Source organism: Antechinus flavipes, chromosome 1 (assembly GCF_016432865.1).
Source record: "Antechinus flavipes isolate AdamAnt ecotype Samford, QLD, Australia chromosome 1, AdamAnt_v2, whole genome shotgun sequence".
Lineage (NCBI taxonomy): Eukaryota > Metazoa > Chordata > Mammalia > Dasyuromorphia > Dasyuridae > Antechinus > Antechinus flavipes.
In genome coordinates this window covers 118498060-118524359 of record NC_067398.1, presented here as the reverse complement: position 1 = coordinate 118524359, position 26300 = coordinate 118498060, and the positions used below count along the sequence as shown (strand labels likewise).

At 37.0% G+C, this 26300-nt stretch overlaps 1 protein-coding gene across 4 annotated transcripts in view; it reads right to left on the bottom strand.

Annotated features, from left to right (window-relative positions):
- Positions 1-1116: 1116 nt before the first annotated feature.
- The window catches only part of RAI14 (retinoic acid induced 14), a 164233-nt gene continuing 139049 nt past the window's right edge, over positions 1117-26300 (bottom strand). For 3 of the 4 annotated variants that reach the window (XM_051989563.1, XM_051989572.1, XM_051989587.1), the window contains 14 exons: positions 23902-23966; positions 21903-21960; positions 20579-20649; positions 17789-17895; positions 17007-17185; positions 16764-16792; positions 15267-15353; positions 14312-14398; positions 12242-12299; positions 10511-10629; positions 7993-9510; positions 6491-6640; positions 3833-3898; positions 1117-3098 (listed from right to left, as the gene is read on the bottom strand). In XM_051989563.1, the coding sequence (XP_051845523.1) occupies positions 3021-3098; positions 3833-3898; positions 6491-6640; positions 7993-9510; positions 10511-10629; positions 12242-12299; positions 14312-14398; positions 15267-15353; positions 16764-16792; positions 17007-17185; positions 17789-17895; positions 20579-20649; positions 21903-21960; positions 23902-23966 (2672 nt within the window). In that variant the 3' untranslated portion in view covers positions 1117-3020. The remainder of the gene's footprint in view (positions 3099-3832; positions 3899-6490; positions 6641-7992; positions 9511-10510; positions 10630-12241; positions 12300-14311; positions 14399-15266; positions 15354-16763; positions 16793-17006; positions 17186-17788; positions 17896-20578; positions 20650-21902; positions 21961-23901; positions 23967-26300) is intronic. The other variant, XM_051989581.1, reaches the window with a different exon arrangement.

Genomic DNA, 26300 nt, shown 5'->3' with positions numbered 1-26300 from the left:
GAGTGCTAGGTCATTGATATAAGGATGTTGGCAGTAAGATGAAAAGTGCTTATCTGTGCCAGCTAGTGCTAAAAAGATTTGCATCTATAATAGATGCTTCAGATTGCCTGGATTTAAAAATGCATTGGGGTGGGGCAGAGTTATTCCATTGTGGACATGGTCCTGGCTCTTTTTGTTGTTCAGTTCTGACTTTTCATTACCCCATTTGGAGTTTTCTTGGCAGACACTGAACTGGTTTGCCATTTCCTTCTTCAACTCATTTTACAGATGAAGAAACTGAGGCAGAATCAAGTGACTTGCCCAGGGTCGCACAACTAAAAGTATCTGAGGTCAGGTTTGAATTCAGGAAGATGGATGCAAGTGGACTACAAGTTTGAGATGAATAGTGCACTGAGGCATCTTCGCCCCGGTGGGTAGGTAGACAATGACACGAGTAAGACATTCCACACACCCCTTCTTTTGTTTCGAATTTGTGAGACAAAGTGTCAGATGTAAGCAATCAAGAAAGGCAATCAAATCACATACCATTAACATTATCATTTCCCCAGAGCTCATTTGTCTTCCAAACTTTCCCCCTTACTATTTTAAGGAATTTTTTAGTCACTCAGATTCACAACTTTGGTGGCACCCTTGATTCTCTACATGCCCCAAATATCCAATCATCAGTTGGCAGATCTTGCCCAGAGCATCTCTTTTCCCTCATTCTACTCATGAAGCCATCCCTACATTTCAGGCCTTTTTATCACTTCAATTGGAATTCTGCAATGGCCTCCCAAATGGCCCCTGATTCCTCTCTTTTCTCTAAACTAACCTCTCTTGGGCACTCAGCATTTTCATATTTGTGTGAATAGTGTAGATATCTGAATGACTTTAGTAATACTTCAGCTCAAAACTCCTGAGCTCAAATGATCCAATAGCCCCAACTTCCCTAGTAGCAGAGACTATAGGTGGGAGCCGCTATACTGGCTGATAAGTATTTTTGATTTGATTACTCTTTCTAATGAATATAGCTAAAATATGAGTTTTTCCCTGAAACATTATAAATAGCTAAACACAATATTTCTTCTCCCCAAACTACCTAAGTGGAGAATAAGGAAATTAAAAACTGGACAGAAGTGAAAACAATGGAACCAAAGTTTATTTTCTCCATAAACTCCTGTAAATTACAAAGACAAAAATGCTAGACTATAGTGTATAACTTTTCAATATTTAACCAGAATACTTGTAATAAATACGCATAATGAAACAAAGTTAAAAGACTAAAATTGTCAGGAAACCTATAAAATGTCTCAAGTTTTAGATTCTGCAGCATTTGTGTGCTGAATTTTTCTCTGTGTGTGTGTGTGTGTGTGGTGTTTTCTTAAGTGCTAACCCTCCCCCCTAACCCCCCCCCCAAAAAAAAAAAAAAGTCCTTTCACATTTCTTTGGGGCCTTTTCAAAATTATCAAATTATCATTAAACAACTTAACACCAAGACCTATTATTTGATGGGAAGTTTTAAAGCCATTTTGCTTTACCATTGTTTAGAGAGCATATACTCTAGACAGCAGAGTCCGATAAGCCTTGAGCTACTTTCTACTCAGTCAAAGCAGACACAGGTTTCTGGGAACATCTTAAGAGACTGATTTTTATTTATATTTGTATACCCCATTAAGAATAAAGCCCTAAGTGAAGTTACAAGCAAGTTTTAAATTCTAAGTATGGCATGGGAATAGGAAAGTATTTCTTCCCTACATCTTTGCTATGCACTATGATTTTACCAATTTTTAATGACTGGGCATTAGTCATGCTCCCAATGTCTGGAAAAGTAAGCACAGTTATGATATCCTGACAGTCAGCCAAAAGAACAAGGCCCTGTTCACCAGGAATGCTTGATAGCTACAAGAGCACACAGACACATGACCAAACCTCCTACTATCTGCTGGTGTTTTGTGATGAGCTGAGATACTTCTAGTACATATTGCTACAGCTGAAAACTTTTACCCAAAGACATTTTAAGTCTAAAGCATAGTTATCTAAAATATTTTGTTAACATAGTGTAATGCAAATTTTATGAAATAAATGGCTTAGGTACCAAAAATCTGTAATAGCCAATAAAAATATAATGGAAAAAAAAAAAACCATCTTTACAAAAGTGAGGTTAGGAACTATGAAGAATTTCTTTTGGTTGTAAACGCATTGTTTACTGTAATCCCTTGTTGAAAAGCATGTACTTGGATTTCCTGAGCTTCATGGACAACAGCAGTAGACAAGCTTGCATAGGTTGTTTGCAATGTGTTGTTTAAAGGATTTTTTTTTTGTTTTGTTTTTTTGAAATCTTAAAGTCAACTCATTCATGTTTTTAACCTATATATTTTAGTTAATCCTATTCATCCAATTGCTGGTTTAAATAGCATAGTTCTAAGAATGAAAGGCAGATTGGGAATTGGGTATGCACTCCATCCAGAAGACATGATGAGGGGTTTTGTATTGTACCTTGTAACCAATCCTAGGGTTAATTTGATTAGAAATTAAATCATGTTAAGGGTTAATTCCAGCCTGAAATCTTGGGTGCTTCTAACTAAAAGTTGGTGTGGATGGGCAGCCATGGGAAAAAGGAATTCCAACAGCATTCACCACATTATTTGCAACAACTAGAACTGACCAGCAAAAAATTCTGTGGGAAATTTGCAGGTCTCACCGTCCAACAGACCACTTCAGTCAAGTCCCTTAGCCTCACAGATCCAAACCAAGTGTGGCATTAGCCACCACCAAGATCTGGAATTAACAGTTTCAGCTCATCACAAGGCTGGTAACTTTAGGTCTTAAAAGTCAACAAACAATTCTGAAGAATGGAAGGTCTTCTCTTGGGGACAATCTTCAGAAGTCCTTGTGTAAGGAAGAAGCTGAGAGGGCAGCTATGTGAACTCACAGTGCATACAACAAACTAGAAAAATGGCAGTGGCTGCCAACCCTAACTCCTGTTTTAAGGCAAATATGGCAAATATGAGGGGTTGGCGCTGAGTCCCAGAGAATCTATCTCACTTCTTTTGTGACTGGTTTTTACACATGGTGAGAATTTGCTTCAGTACTTTTTGGACATCTTCATCCATCTGGCCCTAGGAAATTTAGATAAAAATACAATTAAAATAATAGACAATACATCTGAACAGACAGACCATAATATCTCAGTTACTTATAATGAATAATGATAATAATAATTATAATGATAATCATGAGATACTTTAGCCAGAACTCTTATCCCCTTTAGTAAGGAAAGGATCAGCTTTACTGTACAGGTCTGGATATTTCTCTTTCAAGGGAAACTAAAGCAGAAGTCAAGTGACTTTTCTCTCAGAGATTCAATGAACTCTAGCCAATGTTCTTAAGTCTAATTACTACATTGAATGGCTAGGAAGCCATTAGTCAATGATGATGACAACAAGGATAGAGCTCAGTAGAAAAAATTTAACACCACCAACGGAAACACTGAAAACCACATGGTCTGTTGGTGATGTATCAACAGTACCATCTGAATATACTAAAGAGCTAAGTATTACAATACTTCCAGGGAATTCTACCTCTCAATTTCCTACTTAGCCTTTGTTCAAAAGAGTCAAGAGAGAAAGACACAAATTTCCTCAAATAGACAAAAGTAAATGAAAAGGGACCTTCAATATTTTAAGTTAAAGAAGCCCTCACTTTTGCCCTCCTGAATGTCTGTGCTCATATTTTCCTTGGTGTTTGTCAAGTCTGCTTCTTTACATAATTTACCTATGGGAACAACTTTTTTAAAAATTTATTTTTTTGGTAAAGGGAGGAAGAGAAGTATCTCTGTAGATTGTGACTGTACCTGTACAGCATACAGAAGATGCATTCTGTAAACTGAGACAATCTCCTGATGTTGTTTCTTGGATTCCTGGAATTTAAGAAGATTAAAATGAAAAAGAGCTCTCAATCATTAAGAAAACCTAAGGAGAAAAAGTGGGTCACAGTGACGTCAGCCCATGGGGTTCCCCTCAGATAAAGGATGCCAGGCTAATGTCTGAGGCTTTTGGATAGTGTCTTTTGAAGAACTCTGGCAAAAAAAGGTCTCTACAAGGCTGTAGGATCATCGCATGTTATAGTTCCAGACACATAGTTAATTTTAGGTAAGCTTTACCATTTAATATTCTTATACTCAGAAAATTATGGGCTTGGGAGGGGTGAGGCCTGCCAGTGCTGTAACAACCCATCTATGACTCAGTAGATAAGTCCGAGTGAACTGCCTGAGACAAAAAGAGGGGCTACACGCCTAGCTCGGTAGCTTCTGTATCTTCTTCTTAGTATTATATTAACCATAACAATAACTGATGCTTACATATCACTTTATAGTTTATATATGCATGTATATGTATGTACATGTGCAGAAGCATGCGCACACACACGCGCGTGCTAGGTGGTACAGTAGACTGAGGGCTGGGCCTGGACTCAGAAGACCTGAATTGAAATCTAGTTTCAAAGCAGCTACACCCAAAGAAAGAACACTGGGAAATGAATATAAACTGCTTGCATTCTTGTTTTTCTTCCCGGGTTACTTATACCTTCTGAATCCAATTCTCCCTGTGCAACAAGAGAACTGTTTAGTTCTGCACACATATATTGTATCTAGGATATACTGTAACCTATTTAACGTATAAAGGACTGCTTGCCATCTGGGGGAAGGGGTGGAGGCAGGGAGGGAAAAAATCTGAACAGAAGTGAATGCAAGGGATAATGCTGTAAAAAATTACCCTGGCATGGACTCTGTCAATAAAAAGTTATTAAAAAAAAAAAAAAGAAAAAAAAAGAAATCTAGTTTCAGATATTTACTACCTTAGTAAATCTGGAATAGTCACTTAACACCTATTTGCCTCAGTTCCTCCTCTGTAAAATGGGGATACACTGGAGAAGAAAATGGCAAACCCCTCCAGTATCTTTACCAAGAAAACCCCATGGATAATGTCCATGGGTTCATGTAGAATCAGACATAACTAAACAACAACAAATTGTGTGTGTGTGTATGTTGTAATAGGATTTTTATGAGGAGAAAGACACAGAACTATAAGCAACAGCAAGCATCCTTTCTCCCTAATTATTACTACATGGTTTGTATTTTTGCTCTGAGGACAGGGCAATCAAAACGGGAGAGCATCCACATTGACTTTTGCATCTAGCACAATGAATTACTCAGACCCTGAGGGTTCAAACTCTACATTTACTAAAAATGTTTTTAAACATGCCCCAGGTAAACAGTGGTTAAAAAATAATTCAGGAAGATAAAAGCTAACAGCAAGGAGATGTCCTGGGGTTTCAGGAATTCCCTGCTAAGGTCTATAAGGTCCAATTTTTTTTTTTATTCCACTAGTCCACAGCTAAGTCCCAGATCAAACCCTTAGGAACAAAGCTATCCCAGACTGTCCCAAGTGTGAACTAAAGCTTCTTTGTTCAAAACATTATTGGTTAATGTTATAGGAGTATGGAGGTGGGAGGGATTAACTCATGCCTCCCCAGTCCTATCAGCACTGTCCACAATATCAAGACACCAAAAGGATAGATGTATCCAATCTCAGGGACATTAAGGACCAATGTCAATTCTGTGCTGAAGACATCACTGTTTTCTGAAACCAGAAAAAAATTGGGGAGACAAAGTAATCCTCATTTTCATTACGTAACTATAATTTAGATGCTTGCTAACCAAGAGCTAGATTTGTGGGGGAAGAGAAGATATTTTACATGGTGGATCCAGTAGAGCATCCAGGAATAAGGTGAAATCTATAATAATAATAAGAACATTCTTATGCAACTTATATTAGTTAGTATAGGAAATTTCTGGGAAATTCCTCACACTTATGAAATCACAGATATATCTCCTCCTCCTATATAACTGTTAGGGAGGTTTTTTAATTTAAAAAACCTGAAATACAATCTTAAAACACAACTTAGCCAGAGAAAGCCAATGACTTCATGATGGGGGAGGGCAGGGGAGAACAAGGAGAGGGGATAAATAAGAGAAGTATGGAGGCAAGGGAATTAGCATTTAAATAATGCTAATAATTCTGGTTCAGGTAGGTACTCAGTGCTTTATAAATACTTGCTAAGTAAGTGATGTTATCAGCTTCATCTTACAGTTGGGCTAGTACTATCTGAAAATGGATTTGAACTCAGATCTTCCTGATTTCAGGCCTAGTTTCTATCCACTATTGGAAGAAAGAGAAAAAGAGAAAGAGACAAAAAGAGAAAGAAAGAGGAGAGGTAGAGGAAGGGAGGTGGGAGTGGGGGGAGGGAATAAGATAGGGAAAAGGGACAGAGTGTGTGTGTATACTTTCTCCCAATCCTCCCAATTCATTTTGTTTCACCTTTTTATCTTCACCTCCAAATAAAGCAAATCATTCAGGTTACTCCCCTCAGTAGATAATTTTTTAGGTTCCTTCAGCTGAAGTGACGTGTACTATTTCACTCAACCTGTCAAAAGAAATAAATTCAAACTTACCGTCAGTTGATTCTGTAACTGCTTCACTTGCTGCTGTAGAGCCTCCAGCTGCTGACTTTGCCTCTTGGATGCACTGGTAGAGTAGGAAAGCTGAGAAAGGCTGTTCAAAGCTTCCTTTAATTTGATGACTTCTTTGGACATCTCATTTATCTAGTGAAATGAGAGATACATGTAGATGCTTGTACAACAAAATGTCAAAGGCATGCCTCTTAACAGCTTTTACTATTTCTTCTACAATGTTACTATACAAGATCACTGAAAGAGCAAAACAAACTTATATCCAATTTAAAGCATTTGAATTAAATACTTAAAACTCTGGCATAGCTTTCCTATGTACTATAAAATCAGCCAGCAACATCTGGAACACCAATATGCTTAAAGAAAAAAGCCATCATGCCCAAAGTTAACCAGTTGCCAGGTGGGGTAAGTCTTAGAAGTCCTAACTTTTCTGGATAGGTTACTCTAAAACAAGTGATCCCCTTTAGATTTTTTCAATTCTCAGGTAATTTATTGTATTTCAGAGAGCACTACTACCAAGTTCATATTCTTAAAAAATACAAAAACAAACAAACAAAAAACCCCAGACCACTAAAACCTCAGAAACACCATGATGTTTCTGCCAATGACATTAGAAGCATGTGACAGAGTGGTAGATTATTCGGAAAACCTAAGCAGATTCAGACAATTAACAATTGTTCAGGAAAAGGCTACTTTTGGTGTTCTTTGTCTCTTAGGGGCAACTCTGGCTACTCAGTGAAAACATTCCTTCTTTTTCCTCTGCAATCTTCCTTTGAAAATGAAGTCCAGGGAGTATTTCCATTGGCTTTGGTTATCAAGTCTGGTTATTGATTATTTAGAAACTCTTAAGCTTTTTGGTCTTGGACCAATTTGCTCTCTTAAAAATTACTGAGGCCTTCCAAAGAGGCCCTTTTGTTTATCTTATTAATATTTAATATAGTAAGTATAGTAATTAAAATGTCTTACTATTATTATGAAAATACCCTGGAAGGATATCCAGACACACTTTTGAGAATATCTCCTTTAAAGAATAGAACTAATGTTGAGGATTATTCAATTTTTCAGTGAGAAAAAAACAGAATTTTTATTCAAGAACAAGGTTTGAAATTGATAGTTTACCTTTAGTAGTAGACATTGACTTAGGTTTCTGCATGATTATTTTTATAGATGTATGAATTCCAAGCATTGAGCAATGAAAATGCTTTATGAACTTTTATTTTAAACATTATATGCTTTTAATGAATGAATCAAAGTATATTCTATTAAGCTGCTCTGAAGACAAGTGAATTCACAAAGAAAATAAAAGTCATGGAAGTTAGTGATAAAGAACACTTTTATGTACTGTGATATCCTTATGCCAAGTAGCCTAAGGATGACTGAGTGAAGAGCTTTTTGGGGGAGATGGGGGCTGGGGGGGTAGGCTAAGAAGCTTCCAGGAAATTCCTAAAGGATAGCATTACAGGAAAAAAAAAAGTTTCACCAACCTTCTTATCTTTGTCCTCTTCTAATTTTGAAGAGCTCTCAGAATATCTTCTCATTTCTGTAAGTTCTTCTTGAGCTTGCTGGCACTTTTGATGAAGTTCATTTACCTCCTGTTCCTTAGTTTTCAGGAGATTTTGAATACTGTCCTTTTCTCTTCTTATCTGTGAGACTTCATTTCTCACCTGTGCCAACTCTAAGGATGCCTTCTCTCGCTCCTTCACTGAATCTTTCAATTTAGATGTCAATGCATTCACTTCACTTTCCAAAGACGACTGGAGCTTTTCATAGGAGGCTCTAGGTACCATAGCATCATTCATTGCTGCTTTTTCTTCCAAAAGATGTTTCTCAAGATTGACCACTTCAGTTTCCTTGCCTGCAAGCTGCTCTTTGAGACTGTTTATTTTCTCCTCCATTTCTTTTGCAGTGCTCCGGAGAGTGGTTATCACTTGCAAATGTTCTGTGATGGACACGGAATTTTGCTTCTGAGTATCAACTAGCTGCTTGAGCTGTGTTACTTCATTCAATACCTTTGAATACTGGGATTTCATTTCAGATAGCTCATCTTCAGCTTTCACCCTGGACACATTTGTCACCTGAATAAGCTTCTCATGCTCATCTTTATGGATATATTCAGAAGTGACATCCTCCAGTGACTTCCTCTTCCTGTAGTCCTCAAGCTCAGCCTGGGCTTCCTTGTATAATTGGGAGAGCTCAGTTACCTGCTTATTGAGTTCATCGATCATTCTGTTCATTGCTTCTTTCATGTCTCCAGCATCATCACTGGATTCTTGTGGTGTCTGACTTTTCAACGTCTCTTGTAATTTTTTTATTTCTTCTTGAGCGTCTTTATATTTCTCAATTAAAAAGGCTTTCTCTTGGTTCATATTCTCAATCACAGAGCAATATGAGTTTCTTATTTTTTCATACTCTTCCATAGATGGCTTAACAGCCAGACTTTTCTCCTTTTCTTCAAGTTTCCCTTCTAACTCTCTCACTCTCTCTTTATTTCTTTCACTTTCTTCTAATGCCTTCTGTAGATCTTGCTTGAGTTTTTCAATAGCTTCATCTGTGGACCTCAGCTCTTGGAGATTAGAGAAACTGTTATCTTTATTTTCTGGAGCAACAAGGCCCAATTTCATTTGCTTCTGCACATTCAAGACCTCTTTCATAGCCTCTTCATACTTGCTCTGGGTTTCCTTAAGCTTTTGGCTGAGATCAGAGCCATTTTCTGAAATCTCAGAGCTGTTTAGACAAATTGATTCTGAAACTCGAGATTGGAGCTGGGCTTGTAACTCCCTCCTTTCCGCTTCCGAGCTATCCAGTTTCATCTGCATATCCTGTAAAATTTCCTGTAGCTGTTGAATTTTTATGTCACTGCTGCTAGTAGCTTTACTTAAAGTATGGGTTAAAACAAAGGCAGAGGTTTCACTTGATTTATCTTCTAATGGGACCAAGTCAGTCTGGGTAGAATGGTAAGAGTCAGTACTTAAGTCTGCCTCAACCTCCTTGGATGTTCTGGTCTGTTAAATAAATTAAAAAAAAAAAAAAAGAAGAAAAAGAAGAAGAATTAAACATTTCCAGTGTGATAAGGAGTTGACCAATTGGGAAAAATCATCTATACTTGAGTGGAACGTAGTTTCCATTTCCTAGGCCCTGCATCCTTAGAGAGAAATGTCATTCAGGACATGGGAGACATCTCCCTGGATATTGTTCTGTTACCCAGACTAAAACTGCTGAGATTCCTCTGGAATATCTTGAAAATACCACAAAATATGAGTTCTCTTTGAAGCGGTCAAAGCCCTTTTTCCAGGGAAGAATGTGGAAGGATTCTCCTTTTTTTTTGCACCTGGGAGAATATTATAACTAATGATAATAAGAGCTAACATTCATATAGTGCTTATGCCAGGCACTGTGCTAAGTGCTTTTTAATTGTTTTCTCATTTGATCTTCACAACCCTGGGAGCTAGGAGCTACTGTCTTCATTTTTACAAATGAGGAAACTGAGACAAACAAAGCTTGAGTGACTAGGTTAGAGTCATACATCTAGTCAGTGTCTCAGGCTGGATTTGAACTCAGGTCTTAACTCCAGGTCACTTCCATGTGCCCATCTTGCATCTAATTCCATTGGTTTTGTGGAGTCATTTTTCAGTTGTGTCTAATTCTCAATGACCCCATTTGGGTTTTTCTTGGCAAAGGATACTGGTATATGTACCATTTTCTTCTTCCGCTCACAACTGAGGCAAATTGGGTTAAGTAATTTCCCTAGGGTTAAACAGTAAGTGTCAAAGGTCAGATTTGATCTTTGAAGATCTGACTCTAGGCCCAGAACTATCTAGCTGCCCATACATAGTTGTTGTCAAATCTGTTGAATTACCAAATGAATTTCTAAATAAATGACTGGTGTTTGTAATTTGCAAAACTATTAACTGCATTTGCAAAAAAAAAAAAAAGAGAATGCTCCCTCCTCAAATCAAGTAACCTCACATTATAAAATATATAGAAAATTCCCAGCCTACTTACCTTCAACCTGTCTTGTAATTCTTTATTATGCAAGGTAAGAGAAGCGACTTTTGCTTGCAAGAGTGTGAGAAGATCTTGCTGGTCCACTTCAGAACTCACATCCAATAAACTATCAGCACCTTTAAAAAAAAAAAAAAAAAAAAAAAAGAGTTCATTTTCATTCCTCTCGAACTCAGTAGGTCTAAAACAGAACTCACTGTTGCTTCTGTTGTTTAATCGTGTCCAACTCTGTGACACCATTTGAGGTTTTTGGCAACAATACTATAGTGTCATTTCCTGCTCCAGCTGATTTTACAGATGAGAAATCTGAGCCAAACAGGGATAAGTGACTTGCCCAGGGCCTCACAGTTAGTGTCTGAGGCTGGATGTGAACTTAGGAAGAGGAGTGTTCCTGACTGCAGTCTGGGTACTCTTATCCTATGTGCCACCTAACTGCCCTGAAATGAACTCTGAATCTGATTCAAAAGATAGCTTTTCCTCCTAATTTTCCTATAATAGAGTGGTAACACACCATTCTCCCAAACTCAAAATCCCCCAGCTACCACTTTGGTTCTTCTTTCTACTTCCTTTGCATTTTTTTACATCTGCTCTTTTCCTGGCTCAATTTCCTATTGCTACACTCCAATAAAGTATAACAATAACTTGATTGCTGGATCAAAAGACTGAAGTGATCTTAAGTCATTTAAACCCTTCCTTAGACAAAGAAGGAAAGTAAAAATCCGAAGGGTTAGAAGTACTTTGTCCATAGTAACACAAATAGGAAGTAGCAAAGCCAGGAATCCTACACCCCTCAGTTGCACTATACCACTATAGATAGTATCTTTCCCTCCAATTCATCTGTCACACTCCTAGGATTCTTAAAGCACTCATTCAACCATATGTTTCCTTGCTCAAAAGCTGTCAGTGTCTCCCTACTGCTTACAGGAAAAAGGTTAAAGCTCCCATAAAAAGATACCAAACACTCTGACATTAGCACTGGAAGCATACACAATTAAAAGTTGATTTTATCTCTATCACGGCATCAGATCACATTTTACAAACTTCATTTAAGTCTTACAGGGTGTAAGATAAAAATTCTTCATGGGCAAATTTTCTTTTGCAGTGAAAGGGCTTTCTCTATTAGCAATCTTGCCACCTGGCAACTTCCAACTTCAGTGAAGGGTATGTTGTCACATCAAGTTTCTGATTTCTACTGACAATGTCATGGCACTTTGAAAGGGTCTAGGGGGTGAATATAATTTTAAATGAGGTAATTTTTGCCAAAGAAATACTGCTGTATTTTAAACCTAGTATCTAAATCTAATACTTAAAAGTCAGTAATATCATTCTTCTTTAGGAAATGGAAAGCTTAACATTGCTACTTTTTTTTTTGTTTTGTTTTGTTTTGTTGAGGCAGTAGGGGTTAAGTGACTTGCCCAGGGTCACACAGCCAGGAAGTATTAAGTGTCTGAGGTAACATTTGAACTCAAGTCCTCCTGACTTCAGGGCTGGTGCTCTATCCACTGCACCATCGCCCCCATTGCTACAATTTAAAGTGCCATAGGCCAACACAAGACACATAATAATCTGTCTCTCTAAAAGTGTCCCCACGAGGCTGCTTTAGAATCTATCATACACGAAGCACTATTGGAACAAAAAAGGGATCAGGGCTAGCTTCTGGAACAAGGATAACCATCCCTCTTCCATTCCTCCCCCCTGCTGTCAGCAAGCCCAGCCTCTATACCTTCTTACCTGCAGTACTATCACTCAGTCGGTCTTTGTTATCCCGTAGAGAGCTAACCTCTTCCTGCTGAAATATAAAGTGACTTGATTAACTTTTGGAACTTTCATTTAAAAACAAAACAAACAAAAAAAGACATGGCTATATATCATTGTGAAGTCAGGTAAAATTATAAAATGAGAATTTTTTTTTTGAAAGAACAACAGATTTCAAAATGGTAATCTCTGAAAATTCCCATTTATAATTAAAATCGGTAGAAAAAGAATATTCTTTAAAATGTATCCTTATTAAAAAAACCAAAATCCAAAAAATTTTGCTGAACAAATATAACATTATTAATGCTTAAAACCTGCTGTAACTTTCATAATAACTTAAAACAACAACAACAGACTTGGTCTTCCTAAATTGCCCAAGACAGAATTACAGGGGGCACTTAGGGTCTGATCCTACTCTGATCAGCATGGGAGCTCTGACCCACTGTTTCTGATTTGGGCACATGTATTCCTTCTGGGGCAACCTGGTGGTGGACCCTCTACCCCTGAAGGCTACCCATCCAGCCTAGCGCACTCCAGAAGCTCAGAATTCCCAAGCATGGGATAGTTACCAGCCTAGGAATGCAGATCTGAACTCCCATGCCTAACCTAATAGCTTTTTAAATGAGCTATATATATCCCAAGATCAGAAATGACAAGTCTCTTACGAGTCTTGTAAAGAGTGTAGTCTGGAATACTGAATAGCTAATTCACTTGCCTACTATCACACAGCTATCTATTAATTCATTTGCCAAGTTTGTTTGTTTGTTTTTTAATTGAAGAATACTGTGTTTTTTAGTCTTTTCATTCTCCGAGAATGGGAGCTGGAAATCAATTTTAGAAATCAGCCAGTATGATTCATTTTACAAATAAGGACTAGAAAGGTTAATGACTTGCCCAAAGTCACATGAGTAATAAGTAACAGAGCTGGGATTCAAACATGGGCCTTTGGATCCCAAATTAAATTCTCTTTTCGTTGCTCTACACTACTTCCTACCTCCAATCTTCTCTGAATAGGTTATAATATTGATATTAACAATTTCTTACTAACCTTTATTTAAAATATTACAATAAGGGCAGCTAGGTGGTGCAGTGAAGAGAGCACCAGCCCTGAAGTCAGGAGGACCTGAGTTCAAATCTGATCTCAGACACTTAACACTTCCTAGCTATGTGACCCTGGGCAAGTCACTTAATTCCCCTCCCCCCCCCCAAAAAAAAATAAAATAAAATTACAATAAAGACTACATAAAAAAACTAAATGTAATCATGAATAGTAAGATTATCTCATTTTGAATGTTTTGATTTTTAAAATGTTTATATGCTCTGATATGGGAGTCCTAAATGATTTCCTTTCCTTCATCCTTGAAAATTTCAAAGGGAGGGCCCTTTGAAAATAAATAAAATACTTCACTTGGATGAGTAGCAGATAAAGACCTAGACAGAATTTTTCACAAGTTAAAAGCTTAAGCAGTCAGATTTTTTGCAGAGGAAGAAGGTGCAAGAATGAGGAAACTTCTTGTTTTTAAAACAGTCTCACTTCTAATACTTTCCCCACCCCCAGGAAATGAATTCTTTTACTTTCCTCTTTCCCAAATCGCTTGACTGGTGACAGAATTCCTCTCTGGAATGTGTGATTTCTTTTTGACTCATTGCCACATTAGAAGAGACAAAGATACTGAATTACAGTAGTGTGACTTTTTCCCCCCTGATTTAAGGGTCTAGAACTTCTTGGGCATGTGAATATAATAGCCAGGCACTGTCATCTAAAGTTTCTTAACAAAAAGATGGACCTAAAATGAAACATCTTGCTGGAAAAGCCCCAAGATAAGGGGAAGCAGATATTGTTTTATTTTCATCACTGAAGGTTTTATTCTCCCTCCTAAGTTAGTTGTTAAGCAAAGACATGTTTAATTGAAATATTTGTATGATTATTTGGTTTTTCTATTAAGTTATATGACTTCTGAACATAGAGACTTACTCTTGTGATATATCTATTCATTTTCAATCTCTCTCTTCCCCTACTCCACCCCCCTCCAAAAAATAGAATACCTTGAAAGATTGCTCAGGGAAAAAAACTGGTTCTTTTCCTGACAATGGAGTTGAAGTTATTGAACGTGGCGTAGACAGGTCACTCAGCTGAAAAAACAAAAAATGAAATCACTAATAGAGAATGTTTCTTCAAATTGTTTTTTACTTGTGTGCCACTTGATAATTCATTGCTAAGTGACCTAATATTCCAGATGAGTAGCAGTCAAATCAAGTTTTAAAAGGAAGAGTTTATCTATTTTCAACTTAGTTCAAACCCAAATTCAAACAATCCATAAACCATAAGAAGCTTTACTGGAATTGGAGAAAATGATGGATAAGTAAACTAAAATGCTTTAAAACAAACTCCATGGAAGATATTTAATTTTCTTATTATTATATCTTTGGATAGATTTCTTCTTTGTGCAAGATCTGCATAAAATCTTTACTGCTAGGATGCTTTGTTTTATTTGCTATTCCACAAATTTCTGGACTCTTGCCTACACACACACATACACACAGAATGAGACATTGGGGACTTAGAGAATACACATTAATTTTATATTTCCTCAATTTCAACCAATTAGTATGGTACATTTTTGGGGGATGATCTAATAAAACTTTTTTCCCCTTATCAGTACCACTGTTCTAGTCCTATTTGTGCAGATAATTAAGAACTGATCATAAACTGAAAATAAATCACCTTCTAATAAGTTTCACCCATAACTATTTAGCTATATCCCTCCTTTCAGAACCTGGTACATTTCTCCCAGTTTTGTGATAAAACAAAACAAACTTGTTTTCATGACTGGTAATGACATCCTTTTACTGTACTATGCAAAGTAATATTAAGAAACAGATAATGCTAAAGTTCAAATATATCATTCAATTGCTGTACTATCACTTCTTTCTTTTAGTACTAAAGTTAAAAAAATGTTGATTTTGCTATATTATTTCTTTTTATTTTATTTTATTTTACCTGGGAAGGACTGATAGGTGGTGGTGGAGCTCTGCGTTTTTTTGGAGTTCCACTTCTTTCTGAGCTTATTTTAGAGACTTGATCATGCTGGAAGTTTCACAGGCCAGAGAAGGGAGGCGGGTTAGTCTGGTTAGTAAAGTTTGAGCAAGTAGTTTTTCAAAATAAACAAAAATCTCAGTAGCACATGCAGTTGTTCTCTCTCTATATATATGTATATGTAATTTTATGTAAATACCTGGGTCTGAAACATATGAACAAAAAAATATAGTATTTAGGCATGCTAAGTTTCCTTTTGGCATCCCATGCTTCAATGGGAGAGGGGGAGAAGCATAAAAATATCAAACAAGGTGATGAAAGACTGGGAGAAAGAATCATTTATTGTAGTTATTGACTCAGCAAATATGTATAACATGCCCATTGTGTAAAGAGCAGTGCAGATATATGACAGTATATAGTGCTTATAATTTCCTCCCTTTTAACATGATTCTTTTCTCCTTTCCTTGGAATACCTGGAATCTTTTTCCAACAAGTTAAAAAAAAAATCCATTTTTTGGCATTGTAGCCATTAAAAAAAAAAAAAAATCTCATGAACAGGATATTATTCTTCCCCTTTTCCCCCAAAATTAACTTTTGTAAACATAGAACTCAGCATTTAATAAAGTATTCTGTAATTCTGGGAAATACAAATGATACTCAATGAGAAATAGATATCTATAAGTAACAGCCAAGTGCATGCTTCCTTACAGATAAGGCAAACAAACAGTTAAAAAGTTTTCAGCAGAAAACCCAAACAAGCAGATGAAACAGACTACAAAGGGGTCTAAAACTAGTTCATAATTTATAAAGTACATACTTTTTTTTCTCTTTTTAAAATTAAGTAAACTTAAATCTTCCAAAATTGTATAGTTCTGTAGTACATATAAAGTTTACAGTACTAAGTTTTATTCCATGACTATGATTTAAGGATTATTCTACAGCTAAGTCCCAGGGTTGGGTTTTCCTAAGTTAATTTTTAATGAAGCTTCTAAGTTTAAAGTTACATGCTCTTCAAATTTTTTTTTGAAGTACCGGCTCCAAACATTACATACATTCTATATTTCAACAGAAAAAATAAAAAAAAGGCTGGGTTTGGAATAAGAAGTGTTAACATATCAACTCTCATTTACTATGCATGCCAACCTGGGTAAGTCATCTCACCACTGTGCCTTGATTTCATTTCTTTATCTATAAAATGAGGGGATTGGACTAAATGGCCTCTTAGGTTGTATACAGCTCTAAATGTGTTTCTATGAAATATATATTACACCACCTCCCTCAAAACATTAGATTAAGACCCAAAGAATGACATTCCAATCCTGTCAAAATTTTTTTTAAGTCTGTATTACTGTAGCAACAGAGCACAAACTTGTTTCAAGTCAAACATTTTTAAAGTTCCTACTATTGAAAAAAGGCAACATTGCCACCCCCACCCTCTATACCACCAGCTCCAATAAATACCTGCTTTGGTTTTGTCGGAGTCTTTACATCTGTAGAGAAAGGGGGGAAATGAACTTTTTAAATCTTAAAAGATGGAAATCCATTTGGGGGGAGGAGGGAAATAGACTAGGTAAAAATACTAATACTTCAGGTTTTATCAAGATACTTTTAAGTAGAAAAAGTCTAACATTTAAATTATTTTATCCTTTGGGGAAAATATAGTGGGAAACCTTAAAACAACACTGGTTATTTTCTTTCACATACCAGTGTCCTGAGAGATTTTTGATAATAGAAGGCTTTGAATTCCTGTATTTTCTGAGAGTTTGGAATAATGTAAGGCATTGTGTCCAAGAGAATCCACAAGGTTTAAGTCTGCACCCTTTTTAATTAAGGCTTCCACCATGTTAGAGTTGCCAGTTTCACAAGCCAGAATAAGAGCAGTTCTGGAGAAAAAAAAGGAGATACTAGATTAGTCCCAAGAAAATAGGAACAAATGCTCTCTGGGGAAATCGCTTCCTTCTCTCTCTCTCCCCCCCCCCCCCTTAAAAAACAGAGAGAACATGGGGCAAGGAAAAAGAATAAATAAAGAGCTATTGGTTGGGGGGGAAGAAAGGGATAAAGAAAGAGGGAGGGAGAGAGAGAGAGAGAGACAGAGAAGACAGACAGAGACAGAGAGAGAGAGAAAGAAAGAGAAAGAGAAAGAGAGCCAAAGGAAGGAGAGCACGGCTGCTGAAGAGACTGATTTAGTCTGCTCCTCCTTCTCTCCCTCCCCCCAATCTCTTGTAATTTATGCTGATGGCACAGTACAAATATGAAATTAAATGTGCACACAATACATTTAAAAATAACGACTACGTTGTGATAACAAAGTATATAATTCTACCTATGTTCCAGACTTCTCACTATGATATATTTCTTAATTCAAATGTAACTCTTGTACTAAAATTTTAAAATGCTTTTTACCAATTAAAAAAAAAGCCCACAGAGAGCTAAGTAAAGGTCCATGCTGCCAAAGCCATACGGTTAACAAGACAATTCTGTGATACCTTCCATTTTTGTCTCTGGAATTGACATCTGCTCCGTGATCCAAGAGATAGCGGCACACCTCAGTATGGCCATTTTGTACTGCAAGAAGCAGAGGTATATTCCCATCCTAGGAGACACATTCAGAGCGAGGTCAGCCAGAATCACAAAGTGCCCTGTTCCCTCCAGGACAATTCTTGTCTAGAATTGGTGGTTTCACATTTGGTTCACTATGATATGGTTTGTCACTGGGGAATTGCTGTGAACTTTTGCAACATAATCACTTACTGTGTGGTTTGAAAATCAAGCTCTCCCAGATACTTAAGCCTTGGAGAAGAAATCCCCCTAAGTCCAGGTAGGTAAAGCAGGCATTTCTAATTAACCAGAGAGAGAGGCTTGGGGCGGAGGGGAAAGTGGTGGGGTGGTTTAGAAACCATTAGGCCTCAGGGCCATTACCCATTACCATCAGTTGGGGGAAAAGACCTTTCTTCAGGGAAGGGTAGTAGTGAGAAAGAAGACAGTTTGCTCTCACATTCTCAAGTTCTCCCAACATGTGTGAGATGTATTTCAATAATCAGCTCCTTATAAGTGTTAGCGACCCTCTGCCAAAGGAGCTACAAAAAGCAAAATTAATCTCTCTCACATGACTGGGTCCCCTCTAAGCAATTTCGATCAATCAATCCCAATGTGTCGACCCTCAATTTGTCTTGTTAATTCCTTGTCTTTATGATTATCATCTCAAGAATCTATGGTCTGAGATAATTTGCCTACAAAATAAGTAAGGCAAATAAATAGTGATCAGGAGAGAAACAATAAATTTTTTCTTCAAAATCCATGATGTTTCTAGACATTCAATCTAACTTTGGAAGGTCCTCTAATTTCTCATGAATTTTTTTTTTTTTTACTGGTAAAATAAAATTGCATCTGTACATGTGGTGAGCTTTTTCTTCTCAAAACGCAGCCAGGTGATAAAAATTCAGATCTTTTATTATCTCCAATATAGCCCGGTTAGCTTAGAGGCCTATCTCTCTGCTTGGTTCCAAGAGCTCTCTCCGAATGTCGCCAAATCCAAAGGTCTGGTCCTTCAGCCTCTGCCTCTGCTTTCTTCAGCCTCCAGCCAGCTCCACTCTTCATGTCATTCCGGTGAAATCTGACCGAGAGCCTCTGTCTGTTTCTTTTATCCAAGAGGGAGGAATTGTGGGATACGAGAGAGAGGGATTATGGGTTTTCTCCCATAGTGCTCTCTGGCCCAAAGAGCTTCAAGGGAGGTGTGAACTCATTGAACTCCAATGAGTAAAGGTGTGAACACAAGCCTTGTATTAATTAGTTCTACTTAGTACCTTATTTCAGGTTCTGCCCAAAACATCTTCTTGTAAGATTAGATCAACTCTAATTAGTTAGCAGTTTGTAAGGATTCCAACATATACATACACCAAAAAAACCTTATATACATACACTATGTAGGGCCAATGATAAACCACTTAGCCTAATTACTTCAGAATTCAGCCTAGATAAGTTAGAAGTTTATCACCAGAAGGTTGGCCCCCAGGAGATAATTCCTTTTTGCTTAAGAAAATCACTAGTCTACACTAAATGATGAAGAGGTTGCCATATGCATGAATGCGGGGAGTACCCGGTATACATGGAAATCATGGAAGTAAAGCGTAATGGAGAGAGTTTTGGACTTCTCAACTGAAAAAGTGTCCAACTGTGGGATGCTGTTATGTTATAATAAATAACAATAAATATAATTTATAATATAATAATAAATATAAAAATAAATAAACATAATAAATAAGAAACACTGGGAGAGTTATATGAACTGATACAGACTGAAGCAAACAAAGCCAGGAAAACTATGTACACAAGGACGTCAATCTAAGGAGAACTGTTCTCTCTGTAAAATAACAAAATAATCTAAATGCTGCTTAATTATGTCATTATGTCCAAGCCTTTCCTAATAAGGCGTGAAAGAGGGAGGGGAAGGAAAAGGACTATGGGTGCGGAATTCTGCATAACTGTCAAATATGATTGATGTGTTGATAAATTTTGCTGAATTTTATCTGGGTAGGGTAGAGGTGAAGAGAAATGAGAAATGAAACAGACAAACAAAGGCTATCAATAAAAACATGATTTTTCTTTTTTAAAGAAAGAACATTTGAGGGGCAGTGGATAAAGCACTAGGTTTGAGTTGAAATCTGAACCTGGACACTTGACTGTACTAGTTGTGTGACCTGGGCAATTCACTTCACTCCATCTGCCTCATCACTGTGGCTCCCGGCCCTCCTACCCATCAAAGTAAGAATATTTAATCAGTCAGAATTCCCATTCTGGTACTTAACACTTGTGTGACTTTGGTTCAAGTTACTTAACTTTTCTGAGCCTCAATTTCCTTATGATGAAATCCTTATACTAGTTGATTTCCAAAGTCACTACTATCTCTAAATCTATGATCCTACAATATCCCTTTAAGTAATGAAGTATACACTCAAAATGTCAAATGTTCTAACATCCCTGAGAAAATACTATATTACACTAGAGATTTATATAAAGTTCTTTCTAGCATATACTATATAGACATTTAGAAATTAGTCCACTTAGAAATTAAGTGCATTTCCACAAGGTTAGAAGAGTAAGATTGTATTATTTCAGTTTTTCTGAAGATCTAAGGGAGTAGTTTAACAAAACCCAGTGGCTCCATTAAATGTATTGTGGTCACAATGGCCCTTAGGAGCCACCAAGGTAACCCATAATGCTTTGCAAATTAATTTCCTTCTTTACCTCTAGTGACTTCCTGCTTGAATGGTACTCACCAAATCCTTGAGGTTAATAGGGCTTTTGTGCTCACAGAGAATCTGAGCCGCTTGAAGGCATCCATGTGCCGCTGAAGGAAAAATACAAAACCCCCAACAAATCACATGACTTTCTTTCTTCCCCCAAATCTTATTTCATTAAAAAGCAACATGTAATAGAATGCAAAATCACCAACTTGGATGCTTCTGTAATTGTACAAAAATGAACTGTCATAAGTTTTATTACTCAGTTTCTTAAGAAAATAGATTGTTTTGTGTTTGTCTTTTGAGTTCATGACCTCTACTACAGTGCCCAGTGTACAAAAGACACCCACTCAATCAACATATATTTATAGTGTGTTCATTTTTATACAATTACAATAAAAATCAAAAACTGATGGGAAAATAAAGGTTTAACTAAAAAAAATTTATCTTGGGTTTTCTATCATCGCTGCTTAAAACTCCAAAATCTCTGAAAAGAAAAACTTTCCTCTCCAGGCTGTACTCTGGACTATGTTCTACCTCCTTCCCCTCCTCTACTCCCTCCTTTGTCTCTTTTTGTTGTTTTCTCCTATTAGAAACTAAACTCTGTGAGGCGCCATCTTTCAAACTGTAACATATCCCAATATAGTGTATTCCCAGACTGGCACATACTTAGCTTTAAGTGCTTGTTCACTGACCCAACTACATAAAAGCCTTAACAGTCACTTATTTGGGCAGTAGTCATTTCTCTGTATTGAATACTATAATTACATGGTAGTTGTCTTTCAGAATGGCTCTCTGGCTTCATAAATGTTCCATCTAAAATCTTACCTCCTAAAGGAAGCCTTCCCCAACCCTTCTGATTCCAATGCTTTCCCTCTATATTTTACTTAAATTGTTTTTAAATGTTTACATGTCAATAAACTTGCAATAACAATAATAAACTTGAGGGCACTCAAGTGCCTATCTTTTGCCTCTTTTGTATCCCTAGCTCTTAGCACAGTGTCTGGCAAATAGTAGGCACTTAATAAATGTTTACTAAATGGAACTGAATAAAAATGAGAACTTTCTGCTGGAGGGCTATAAAGAAGTGTACCTTCAGTATCAAAAGTTAAATGAGGGGAGGGAATAGGAAAAATAAGCTTGAATCTCTTTCAAGAGATCAGAGAGAAGAAGAAAAAAGTTACAAGATAACTATTATATATCTTAAAGGAATAACAATTTGTACATAATAGAGATCTGTTCATGTGGAATCTTTTTCCATTTTATGTTATAGAAATAATTTTTTATTACTTAAGTTCAGAATAATGTAAATAAAACTTAAAAGAGTGATAAAGGTATAGTAAAAGAAGGGAAAGGTCACCTGCATAGTGTAAAGCTGTTTTTCCAGAATTGTCAGTGTTCTCTGCTGGACATTTAAACTGAAAGAGAAAAAACAATCACTATATTCTGAATAATTTATTTTACTTCAACGTGGCCCCAGTCAATAAAGCCTTCAAAAATAGGGTTCCCAATATGAGACATGAGGTCTTCACAATGACTCTAAAATGAAAATAAAATTATAATAGTCTTTTGGAAGTTGGGGGTAACATGAAGAGGGAGCATCAGGAATGAGGAGGGTCTTTTAGCACTGGAAAAATATGAAGATATACTTACAATTTACTACATTTGGGTTTAACTTTATTAAAATATAACTCTAAACTTCAGAACTTTAACAACATCGGAGAAAAAATTCTATGCACATGCATTTCTATGAATTACACTAGAAACTTGACTCTGGTGAAGCAGCATGGTATAGGTCTAAGAAGCACTGGAGTCAGAAGAATTAGATTCAAATTCTATTGCTTAAGGATCTCTGTGACCTTGGACAAGCCACTTAACTTCCTTTGGTCTCAGTTTGCTCATCTGTAAAATTAAGGGGTTGAATTTGATATTTCTAAGGTCTCTTCTAGCTCAGGATCTATAACCCTATGTGGTTCTGGCCCATCAGAATCTCTAGTTTATTAATATCATTTTTAGCTTAAAGACAAAGCCAAAGCCATAAGGTAATTAAGTGGACAGAGACAAGAATTTTAGGACTGGAGGTAACTAAGCAGAACTGAAGTAGGATAGCTAATGAAGAACTATCTAAATTCTGAAGCAGGGGTGGCTGAGGTCTGTGAACCTTTTAAAATTTTTTTGATTAACTGTAATCTAAAAATACATATACCACATGCTCTACATTGGGAATGAAGTGAAAAATAAAAGTTTTTGCTCTCAAGGAGTTTACATTCTCTTAAATTGCACCTGGCTTCAAATAGCAACAGTGTGGAAACTTCTATTTTGACTGCATTCAGAACACCCCCCCCCCACACACACACACAAAAATCAAAGATATAAATCTGCTGTTCTTGAACTTAGCTTCAAAGACCTACTAAATTTAAGTATTCCTGGAACCAAGAGGGCAGTTTGCTTCATGTAATGCACAACGAGAAGCTGTATAACCACCAGATCCTGACAAGTTTAAGAATGTGACCATACTTTTGCATGAGAAATACAAAACTAAATTATTCCAAGATACCTCATCCCAAATGGTGTCTGCGAAGTGAGACAACAAATGAGCAATCACTCCAAATAAATATTTTATTGGTTTTCATGGAGCCAAAATCTTTCTTGTATTGGCAGAAATGTCTAGGATGCAATATGACCAACAACAGCTGGATGTCACTATCTGTATTGCCATTTGGTCTCATTAAAGACCAAGTTTTAAACTCAGTCCTTAGCTTTCAGGTAACACTATTAAAACCAGAGCTATATTATCTTTTTTTCCCTCCCCCCTAAAAAAAGAACATTATATTCTTAGTCATAAACAAAACTGAAAACACTAGAAGCTATTCCTATAATATTTAAAAAATTAATATTTGACAGTTAAAGAGTTAAGGACAGGGAGCTACAAAAGTAATTTACAAACTGTTCTGGCTATTTTGGATAGAGACTATTTCTGAATTTGTTCTTTCCTTAGGATAAGGAGGGAGAGGGGGAAGGACTAAGCAAAGAGAGTTGTGGAACTAATCTAGGTCCCAGGAAGGTGCACCAGATTTGGATTGGGGCTTATTCTTGCTCATAAAGTTGCTATGGGGATAGCATTCCAAGCTGGGTTTTTTCCCAGAGGATACCATTCCCATGGTGAAGCTTCTCAGGAAACACACTATTATTTATTTTTCACTAAAAAGGATTATAGAAAAAAGGTAACATAGTTACCTACAATGTGTCTTCAAGGAAAAAATAAGATGTCAAAAAAAAAAAAGAAAGAAAGAAAGAAAGAAAAGAAAAGAAAAGAAAAAGACAAGACACAAGGAAGACTTAATGTTTTACCACTTTACCTGAAGAAGCTTCTTAATGCACTCAGGGTGACTGTTCTTGGCTGCCAGGTGTAAAGCACTGTGTCCTGAATAAATAAAAAAACAAAACACAAAACATTGCACACACCTTTCCAATCCCTAGCTTATTTCCCAATGAAGAAATCTATGAGGAAATGAGATTTTCAGCAACAAAGGCAGAATTGTTCATCTTCAGATAAAGGACATAGTTACCTCTTAGTAACCTGGAGTGATAAGGGAAAAAGAAAAGTATGTAGTGGGGAGAAGTCGATGAGTATGGGAGGGAAATGGAATATAGATCATCCTGACTGTTCATTAGGAGTCACTTACAAGCACTGGTTTAGGAACACGCCATGAATTAGTAACCTGCTGTTGAAAAGCTTTGCTTGTATACTTTCTGTCTTACTAATGACGCACCACTAGAATACTGCTGGGACCCAGGGCTGCACAGAAATATCCTGGTCCAAAGTCAGCTTCAGACACTGATTGGCTGTGTGACCCTGAGAAAGTCACTCCATCTGCCTCAATTCCCTCAGTGGAGATAATAATAGCAACTCTTAATAGGTGGGTGCAAGAACCAAACGAGGGCTCTGAAATCACCTTGGAAGCCTTAAAGCATTCTACAAATGCCATTTATTGTTGTTTTAAAATCTATGTCAACTCAAATGACTGAGCATACCTGGTCTCAAAATAGAAGGCAGTACCCGACTAAGAAATTACAAGCAACAATCTCTGCCTTACCGCTTCAGTCAGAGACTCCCAAGCCTGCTAAAAACGAACAAACTTGAAAGCTACAACACATGGAAACAACCCCTGAAAAACAGGGATATCTTGGGGACAGAGGAAGAAGGAAAGAGGAGGGGAGGGAAGACAGGGGGAAGAGGAACAGGGAGAGAGGAAGGAGAGAGGGGGGAAGGGGAAGAAGGAGAAGGAAGGAGGGAGGTAGGAAGGGAAAGAGACAGTGGCAGAGACACAGAGACAGAGAGAAAAAGAGGGGCAGAGGGAGAGAGAGAGACAGAGAGAGACAGAGAAGCAGAGACAGAGAGGCAGAGCGAGAGACAGACAGACAGACAGAGAGGCAGAACGAGTGAGAGACAGAGAGAGAGAGAGAGAGAGAGAGAGAGACAGAGGAGTGTGACAGAGACAGAGTGACTAATAGAAGGTTCAGGTTAGAGGTCATTTATCTATTAACTTCCACCAAATCTTTCCTCTACTGTATCTGAAAAATTTCCAGAGTTTCTTACTTTGTAATTCTGCAAATTTGTATTTGCCTCTTGGATTACAAGAATCTGGCCTTTGGGGGAAAAATCTTTTTTTGAACCAAAGTGTTGGTAACCTACCCAGGGTCAAAAAGCTAATCATCGTCTGAGGATGGATTTGGACTCATTTCTTCCTGATTCCTGGGCTACTTGCTTTATCCACTGCACCATCTAGCTGCCCCTACCCCTACCCCCATTAAGATAAAACTGCTTTATTGTTTGAAGTTAGTACTAGTTCAAAAATATAAATCAACAAAATGATAAATAGTTGTCACAGCTTGTTCCCTGGAAAGCTTAATGAAGTTGTATCAATTTATTTCTATATAAGTAAATTTGAGTCATTTTTGTTTCTTAGGAAATTTAAGATTTAAGAGCCTATTAGTCATTTCCAAGTTAGTAGGAATGAGTTTGTTCATAAGATTTTCTTCCCAACATCAAGATGACACATTGAGGCAATGAAATTTTCTGCTGTGGGAGGGAACAGAGACAATTTTGGAACAAGGTACCCTCTGGGGGAAAAAGCTAGTTTCTACAAAATGCTGATAAAAGGGGTTTAAATAGAACATGAGGAAGAACAGGATGCCTGGGGACTTCAAGATCAGGGCATTTGAAATTCACTTTTTTTTTTTTATTTTTGGCTTGCAAGGGCAAAAGTCTCCGTCTCTTCCTATCTAACAAATACTACATAACTCCCTGCTCTCAGGGCATAGAACTCCAAGATGTTGTGGATTGGCCAAAGAACCTGGTCACCACCCATAATACTGTTTCTATGAGAAACTGTGTTCTAAATCCCTTACAAAGTCTGATTTAAAAATCTGGGAAGAAAGGAATGAAAGAAAAGAAAGGAAGGAGAGAGAAAAGGAAGGGAGAGAAAAATGAAGGAAGAGACAGAGACAGAGAAAGAAGAGATGGAAGACAGAAAGGAAGAAAGAGAAAGATAGAACTTGTAAAGTTGGCATCTGCTGAGAGGGTATATGAAATGGATTAGCTTTTCTCTGAGTTAAGGACAAAAGCTTTTCCAAAAACTACAACCATCTTCTGCCTCTTTTAAAAACAAAAACAAAAACAAAAGCAAACTTCTTCAAACACATAAGTATAAGGTAGAAAAAAGAAAAGTTAACATAAAATAAAATTGAAAAGGCT